General features: G+C 42.5%; 1 protein-coding gene across 6 annotated transcripts in view; it reads left to right on the plus strand.

Annotated features, from left to right (window-relative positions):
• The first annotated feature begins 936 nt into the window (after positions 1 to 936).
• Positions 937 to 9253, plus strand: part of slc25a21 (solute carrier family 25 member 21) — a 92885-nt gene continuing 84568 nt past the window's right edge. The window contains exons 1-2 of one of the 6 annotated variants that reach the window (XR_002918802.2): positions 937 to 1380; positions 1464 to 1554. Coding sequence is in view for 3 of the 6 variants with exons in the window: in XM_024268028.2 (XP_024123796.1) it covers positions 1482 to 1554 (73 nt within the window). In the remaining 3 variants the exon portion in view is untranslated. Of the gene's footprint in view, positions 1898 to 9253 lie in introns of all 6 variants that reach the window. The other 5 variants (XM_024268028.2, XM_036209949.1, XM_024267983.2 and 2 more) reach the window with 5 other exon arrangements.

The following is a 9253-nucleotide window of genomic DNA, read 5'->3' on the forward strand; positions in this document are numbered from 1 at the left end:
AAATAATAATTAATATCAGTCTGTGATTCAGATATTTTTAGGCCAGCAGAGAAGGCCTTGCAGGCCCTGACGGCCCGCCACTGGGTTCAAGTCGTTGGCTTTTACGGTTCTCTGGTGTTTTATTCAACAATCTGTGCATCACAGGAAGAATTGGACATTCTTATTTTAAAACTTTATTCATATACAAGTGAGCAAACATTTGAAAAGAGCTTAAAGAATAATACATGAAATAATGAATCACAGTAGATCGCTTGAAGGGGAGTGGAAGGAAGCGAACTTATATAATCCCACCCCGACTCTCTCTCTATACATGTGAAGTCATTCATAAACCAAATCAACATTAAATAAAAATGTAAAATATATTGAAAAATAGAATTAAAAAGAAAAATTTACTCAGCAATCTAAATAAAATTAGGCAACAATATATAAATAAACTCAACATTTTATGTATGAATTAAAGTTTAACGAAAAATCACATCAGTTCAGGAAAACTTACAAATAATTTAAACGTTTTTTGCTATTTTTTGGAGATTTACAAACTTTTAAAAAAACATTTTAGGACTTTCTTTCGAAACTCAATATGTGTGAATAAAGAATTCCAAAAATAATTTGAATAAAAATTAAATTTTATTTTCTTTGTCAAAAGAACCAAATTGAATATTAGAATATGTAAATAACAGAACTGTATTTTGGTTGAAATCCCTGTAAGTAAATAACCCCAATAATCATTAACCACATTACATCATAGGTTATTTTGAGTTTCAGTATAATTTTTACATTTTTGACATAAACTGTCTTGAATATAAAAATTCTTTACAGAGATAAATGACGTTTTGAAATGAATCTCTTTCATTTTGTCAGAAATGAAGAGATTTGATCTAATATTACAGGTATCATTAAAAAGGTTTTCTTTATACATTCCGCTCTTCAGAATGAGTCAACACGGAGCTGATGTTGAACATTCGCTTCAACCATCTGAATTCGTTTAGGATGAATCGACTCTTGGATATTCCATCTCTACAGAAGATACTTGGTTTAAATTGACACAGATGTAGTTCCTGTTCATCAGCTGAAGGAAAAGTTTCTCCGTTTCGATGAACTTTTTCTGTTCGTTTCCAACCGTGCAGGTGTTCACTGCGCATGCGTGAATAAACTCCTCGTCCCGCAGAGAGAACCCTCTGGAAGTTAAACCCGTCAAACATTCATTTTACTCTTTATTTCTTAACGTCCGCGCGCGTGTTGACATTTGTCCGCCAGGACTTCAGCCGCGTGTCCCTGCGCACGCGGACTCGTATCACTGCTGCTCTCTGCTGGGCGCGTGCAGAGGCGCGAAGCACTTTGTGGGGCGGACAGGCGCGCGCCGCGGAACCGGAGCCGCAGGTGGGTTCGGCGGTCGTGTGTCCGGACCGGTCCGGTAGTTCTGCTCGGTCACAGACGGAGTTCGTGTGCTTTTCTGCTCCCAGGAACGTTCACGGCGACAGATGACGTCAGGCACGAGGCCGCGGAGCATGCTCCGTGAAGCGTCTCATCAGATCATCGCAGGCGGATCCGCAGGTAGGTTCCGGTTTGATCCAGATCCCGCTCCGAACGGTCCCGGTGCAAACCTTCTCGCGGCAGATTAACGGGGAAAACTCCAATATTGTTTTTGGATCGGTCTCGCGCATGCGTACATGAGCAGACTTGGATTGGACCGCCCCCTCCCCTAAAAGATGGAATGAACCAGATGGTTCGTGGCGGGAACTAGTGCGCATGCGCAAACCTGCTGGACTGTAGCTTTTTTCTACTTATTTAATGTTGGACTGAGAGTTTTTTTTCTTTTTTAATTTTTATTTATGTTACTTTTTGCTGGACTGGAGCTCGTGGACCAGGTGAACGCAGCGCGCGGGACAAACATCCGGTCAGTGGATAGTTTTAGTTTGAAGAATTTATAAAAGTAGTTGATTAATTTAATAGTCGATTAATTTAGTAGTCGATTAATTCAATAGTCGATTAGTCGTTACTTTATATCATATGCAGTCAGAGAGTTTTAAAGTTGAAAGTTATATTCTACTGACTTTATGGACTATTTTGACTTTTATTAAGGTTTTGAGGCTAATTCGGAGTTTAGCTAATATTTCAGCTACATGCTAGCTGTTTTGGCTAATTTAGGATTTTTTCTGTTTTTAGGTTAATCTGCCATTTAACTTATATTTTAGCTGGCTATCAGCTTCAGCATGTTTAACTATCAGCTTCAGCATCTTCAGCGGCCAAATTCAGCTTCCAGCATTCACACTAGCATCATCACAGCTAATGCTATATATCACGGTTTTAGTTAGTTTAAGCTAATGATGGTTAAGATGTGAGCTTTACATCCAGTTTCCTCATGACCCGATTGTTGCTTAAGTATTTTGTCTCTAAGAAAGTGTGTTTGTAATAATAAATTTGTGTTTCTGTAAAATGATTTTGTAATTGTAGAAAAAAAAGTTCATCCGTAAAAATGTTCAGTCTGTATTTAGATCATCATGTTTCTACAAGTACAACATCATTTTACGAACAATACTTTAGCAACAAGCTAACTTCATTAACTCCTGATAGCAGAGCAGGATTTTAACCTCTGACCCCTGAGCTAATAGGCTCCGCCCATTCTGTGTCAGTTATGTTGCTGTAATGTTTACCTTTTAAACTGAGAAAAGAACCCGGTCAGCTGTTCTCATGTTAGCATTAGCATCTCTGTTAGCTAACGGGATCAGCTCAGATTGATCCGAGATCACTTCAGGATCTGAGACCTGAGCAGCTTCGGACTGACCAGCTCGCTGTGACCCGGTTCATGAAGCCTCACAAACCCGAGTCCTGACCCGTTTTTTTCAGAACCAGTTCTGGAGAATATTCATTTTTAAAGGGATAAGGGTTTCAAAAACTCTTATTGAAACCTTTTTATATTCATTATCAAAGAAAGTGGGAAATGTCGATCTAGATCATATTCATAATCTCAGTTCAAAGAGGCTCTGATGACCCAGCATTCTAGCTGCATTTAAACGCATCACTTACAATCTTTTCTTTCTCTCACACTTGAAGTCTTACATCAGATTTGTGCGTCACTGTGGTTGTTTGTGTACAAAGAGATTTGTGTGTAAATTAGTTTCAAGCTGTTGTAATTTTAAGTCGTGTGTGTGTAAATTTTATTTTGTGTTTTTTGTTTTATTTAATAATTTTTTACTCATGCACAACATATATTATATGAGTTACAAATCAAAAATCACGCAGCAGAAATCAGAGTCTATTTTCTCTCTCTACTCCGGAGGTTCATGAAGCCTCACGGACCTGAATCCTGACCCGGTTTGTACACAGAACCATCAAACTCCCGAGTGTTTCTGCTGAAACGCTTCCAGAAGCAGATTTATCCTCTGAGCTGAGATGGATTTTAACAGTGGTTCCATTCATATCATAATTCGTGGTTTTGGTTCATTCTGATCGATCCGATTCTACGACCATAAATGGATCAGAACATCTTTATCCCAAACTTCCACCGGCAGAGAGAAACACGGTGAAGCTGGTGAGGCGGCGTCCTCCTGCAGAGAGGAGGAGGCTGTTGTTTGTGGCCCCTCCCTGAGTGAAAGTCCTCCGTGAGGAACGCCTCTCAAGGACCACAGAGGATCTTTACCTTTGTTTTTATTTTATATCTCTCTTCATGTTGAATTTGTCACATTTTGAAGGAAGTTGGATCTGACTGCAGTTGATGTTTCAGTGAAATCCTCCTGCAGACGCTGGGATGTTGTATCCTGATCCTGCCACACGGGGGCACTCTCACACAGAGGGGGAGGTCAGAATGGCCCGATAATACCCCCCCCCCCCTTGATTTGAAGTGGCAGATGTCAAATATAAAGAGGAGAATTCGGATCGGGCCGTAGAGTTTTTCTGTGGAAGTGAGTCGTGTTGATGCAGAATGTTCTGGTGGGGCTCAGGGTCTTCATTTCAGACTGTTAAATTCTATATTTAAATGTTATATTTATCAGCTGAACATTCTTCAACAAATCTGTGAATTCTGTCGTTATTAAATCGACTTCATGTCAGCCGTTCAGAAACAATCCCAGAATTCCCCTCAAAGGAAATGTGATCCTCAGATGTCCTGACTTTGTCAATCCGTTTGAATCAATTCAAGGATTTTTCTGAATCCCAGCTGGAGATCAGCTTCAGCTTCAGCTTCAGCTTCAGCTCAGGAGCAGCTCCCTCCTGTCAGTTTCCTCTTCCTGCAGCATCAGAACACGGAGCTGCTTTCTCTCATGTCGGATCGCTCAGAGATGGACGCTCAGAAAAGCTGCAGATGTTCACAGACGGAGCAGCTTCTGGTCGTTTACAAACTCCAGGAGTTTCAGAGGAAAGTTCTGGTTTGTTCTGTTCAGCTCAGAAGTTCTGGTTCAGAATTAGGAAGTGACAGCAGGTGGTCCTTACCTTAGGCACATGCTCTGCTCTGGTATGTTCCTACAGGACTCACCTGATCCAGGAGATCAGCTGATGGAGTGTCATACCTGGACACACCTGGAGTCCCCACATTCTGGTTCAGGTCCCAAAAACAGAGTCAGGCTGGTTCTAAACTGGAACTGAACGTTCTTCTTCTGCAGGAAAAGCAGGAAGTTTAATAACATTTAAGATGGAAAAATCTGGGAAACCGGAAAATGTCTCCATGGTTCAGTTTTCCTGAACGTCACCGGAAAATACTGTCACAATTCATGATGGAGCGTTTTAGCACCAGGAAAAGTCTGGATCAGATCTCGTGATGATCAGATATCCAGTGGATCAGATCTGAGTGTGGATCAGATCTCGTGTGGATCAGATCTCCTGTGGATCAGATCTGAGTGTGGATCAGATCTCCTGTGGATCAGATCTGAGTGTGGATCAAATCTCCAGTGGATCAGATCTCCTGTGGATCAGATCTCCAGTGGATCAGATCTCCTGTGGATCAGATCTCCAGTGGATCAGATCTCCAGTGGATCAGATCTGAGTGTGGATCAGATATCGTGTGAAGATCTCCTGTGGATCAGATCTCGTTTGGATCAGATCTCCAGTGGATCAGATATCGTGTGAAGATCTCCTGTGGATCAGATCTCCAGTGGATCAGATCTCCAGTGGATCAGATATCGTGTGAAGATCTCCTGTGGATCAGATCTCGTTTGGATCAGATCTCCAGTGGAACACCGTCAGTTCCGGTCTTGGCCACACGGGGGCGCTCTAAGCCCGCGGTAGTGTCTGAAAGGTGAAGGTGTGGGTCACAGGTAAGAGAAGAGCTTCGTTCCTCCCAGATTACTCTCGATGATTGAAACTCTGATCGGGCTGAAATGACCGGAAATGACGGAAGTTCTTGTGTGATCAGGAACGTCTTTAGTTCTCCGGTTGATGCGTAAACCGATCCGTCTCCGGTAAATGGACTGTGTCCACATGAGACGGCTGTGATTACCCTGCCGCGCACGCGCGCGCCTTTGAGCGGCTTTAATGGGTTTAAAACACTAAACCTGAAATCAGTAAAGAACAAATAAAGCCTTTGAGCTCAGAGACGGACAGGAAGAGGAAAGAGCTGCGTCTCTGCGCGCGCGCGCGGACGGTCCCACTGCGGCTGCGCATTTCCTGCAGAGCGGAGGTGCTGTGATTGAACTCCTCGCGGACATGTTGTGGACAGATGTTTAGATGATCTCATGTTGACTCTGGATGAAGCCGTTCTCCGACATCAGCGCTCACGCTGGCCTCCGAGCGCATGCGCACGGCGTCCATACCTCCACACGCGGGTGTCCTCCTGCGGGAATGACGCGCGCGCTGTAATTAAAGAGGGACATTATTTCATATGGAAAATTAGCGCACAAATCAGCGCTAAATTAACCGCAAAAGATTTATTATCGCCGTCAGATAATTATCGGGAAGAATCGCCGAGTCACGGACAGAAAGGAGGAGATTTAAGATGATCCAGGAATGAAGCTTTTGCAGCCCCATCCCGCGCGCGCGCCTGTATGCTGTTCGTGCGAGCGTGGGGGGGTCATTATTTACTAATTCAGTTATTGATCTGGAGGAGGAGGAGAGGAGGCCTCTGCGTTTGTTCAACAACTTCTGCAGCGGAAAGACGGAAAAAGACTCAAAATACACGAATGGAAATTTAAGATAAAATAATAAATAAATAGAAAAGCGCGCGCGCATCTCTGCAGTTATAGCGACTTATTTATATTTATGTTTCCATTCCCTGTGTTTCATTTTACTATCCCGCTTCTATAGAATTTACCTGCGGGGAAAAGTAAAGTTGATCTTTAATCTTGAAATATAAAAATATAAAAACATTTAAATATAAAACGTTAAAACATTAAAACATAAAAACATTAAAACATAAAAACATAAAAACATTAAAACATCCGCGTTTCTGCAGAAAAATTCTGTTTTTCTAAAACGTTTGCAGCGGGAGGCTCAAAAAAAAAAAAAAAAAAAACAGGCCGCGAAATGTTCCTGAAGCCTGAATGTTGTGCTCTAAACCTTTATTTATTTTTGTATTTAACCTTTATTTTACCAGGAGGATCAAATGAGAACAAGTCGTTTAGGACGAATATGAAGGTTCGGTTCTGAACCTGGAGGTTCTGCCTCGTCCGGGTTCCTCGGCCCGGCGTCTGGTCTCATCCAAAGACCCTCGTGACCCGTTACGGAAACGCGCGCGCGTAAAGAAAAGCATCCGGGCGAACCAAACCGAACGATCGCTTTCTCCCCCGTTAATCTGGACTCTAACGGAGGCGCGTGCCGCCGTTCGTTCAAGGCCTCGACGCAAAAAGAAATGTTCATAATTAATATTTCTTTAGAAAATAAAATTACAATTTTTAAACATTGAATACATGGAGATTTAATTTAATTAAAATAAAACATAAAACGGATGTATACATATATACAGTATATATATATACATATATACATATATATATATATATATATATATATATACTGTATATATATATACATATATATATGTATACATATATGTATGTATATATATATATACGTATATATTTGTATCAATGAGACTGAACAAAATAAATAAAGAAAAGAATAAATTAAAACAAAAATGAAAAGTCAAATTTGTAAATTTAGACTTTTTTAAAGACAAAAACTTTAAGATAAAATCTCTGAAAAAATATTTTCAGTTTATGAGATTTGGAGCATTGAGGTGTTTGTTGTTGTTGTTGTTGTGTGTACATGCATTTGTGTTAGGATTTCATGATCACACTGACTCCCTCCTGTCTTTGAAACTCACTTTTTATTAATTTTCTTTTCCATTTTTTTAATACAAAAACAATATTGAGACAATTTGACAACACAAACACACAAAAGTTAGTGGTTACCAAAAAACCTCAGCGTTGTGTCTTCTGAGCTACAGACGGTTGCTCTGCCTTTGTGTGTTTTTGTGTGTTTGTCTCAGTTCCTGACCTTCAGTTTAAATGTGAGTTTGTACATAAATAATGATGAAGGTTTGCTGCTCCTCTTCCTCGCCGCTGAGCTCCCCTTCATCTCTTCGTCTTGTCCCCCCTGCCTGTAAGAGACCGCGGTGACGCTCTCGCTGTTTCATCCAAAAGTGACACCAGAGTTCAGACACACTAATTACCAGCTCCCGCCGCCGCCGCCGCTGCTGCTGCTGCTGCTGCTGCTGCTGCTGCTGCACACGCGGAATAGAAATAAACATAATAAGTACTGTCAAAAACACAAACAGAGCCGCTCAAACTCAGCCTGCTGTACGCACGCCGTGTGCACGTTTGTGTGAGTTAACCCTGACAGGAGTCGTAACCTTTAGCCGTCAGCCTCTGAGGACCAGAGCTGAGTTTGGACCAGAACCTCGGAGCCGACCGGACTGAAACCTGAAGGTCATTTTAAACCAGAAAGACGTTTTCTGCTGCGTTCATGATCCTCTGCCCCCCAGGATGGAGCGCTGCTTCTGCTCTGTGGAACACATCGGGTTCTGCTCCATTTGGACCAAAGTTTGGTGGATCTGACCTCTTTTAGATCAGAACCAGATCCAAAAGTTCTACTCTGAGGAGAACCGGGGGCTCCTTCTGCAGCTCGGCCCCCGCACCACAAGTTCTGATGTACCACGTACCGTCTGCTGCAGGTATCAATGACCCCCCTCCACCCACAGATCCATATCATGACTCAGCAGTTTCCTCCGGTCGATGGACTTCCAAAAACAAGCGCTCACACTGCAAAGCGTTCAGTGGAACGCGGACCGCACAGGGCGCCGGCGCTGCAGCGTCAGAAGTGGGTCCAGGTGGGGGGGCTTCGAGGATCCGTCTGACTGGAACAACACGGGATCCCAGCAGAGTTCCCGAGAACGTCCCGGCTGCAGCTGGAAGGATTCCTCTGGACAAGAACCCACTTCTATATTTAAGCAGAGAAGTCCTATTGAGAGGAAATCAGAGGTGCACTATGGGAAATTTTAGATCAATCTGAGCCTCAGCTGACATTTAGCTCTTTGTTTTCTGCTGTTTGGGTTCATTTGTGGTTCAGCTTCAGGTGTGGATGTTTCTGCTGATGAAGCTTCAGGGGTTCTGACCTGAGCTGTTTGTGCTGCTGAGAAGCTGCAGTGACATCAGCCGACCACCGGATGGCGCCGTTAGGAACCGCTTGTGCTGGAGTCACGGGTGATTTTTGAGAAGCATGTTATTCTAATCGTGTTAGCCTGTTTTTGGAGAAAGATGCCCCGCCCACCAGAATGTTTGAGTTTTGAAGACTGAACGTCCTGAAAACTGAAGACCCAAATCCTAACATCTTAAATAGAAATCAACATACTTTCTTTAATTAATCTCCTCGCCGCCTGCCGTAGTCTCTGATTTTGAAACCAGACGTGAAAAAGTTCAAGCTGATGGCGGCGTAAAACCAGCGACCGACGTGAAGACGTTCCCGATCCAGCCTGGAGAGTTTTAGAAAACTAAACTGCCCCGTAGGGACGGCGATACTTTTCAACACCCCGATAGTGTTTTCTGTATCAGAAGATAACCATATACATCATGATACAATCCAAATAACTATATTGGTGACGTTTCAACACATCTGTTTCAGAACAGAAATGTGTAATCAACCAGATTCATCACATGCTAGCTTGTTGTGTACGCTAAGTCAGACGCCATATTGGAATGGTGCAGATGTCTGTTTACAACTGTACTAACAGATCTGGACACACTAGAATGTGACTTTTCACTAGTGAATTCTTGCTGTCAGCTGATGAAGGAGAACTTCTAGAAAACATCTGAAGAAGATCTGATGA

Source organism: Oryzias melastigma, linkage group LG22, assembly GCF_002922805.2.
Source record: "Oryzias melastigma strain HK-1 linkage group LG22, ASM292280v2, whole genome shotgun sequence".
NCBI lineage: Eukaryota > Metazoa > Chordata > Actinopteri > Beloniformes > Adrianichthyidae > Oryzias > Oryzias melastigma.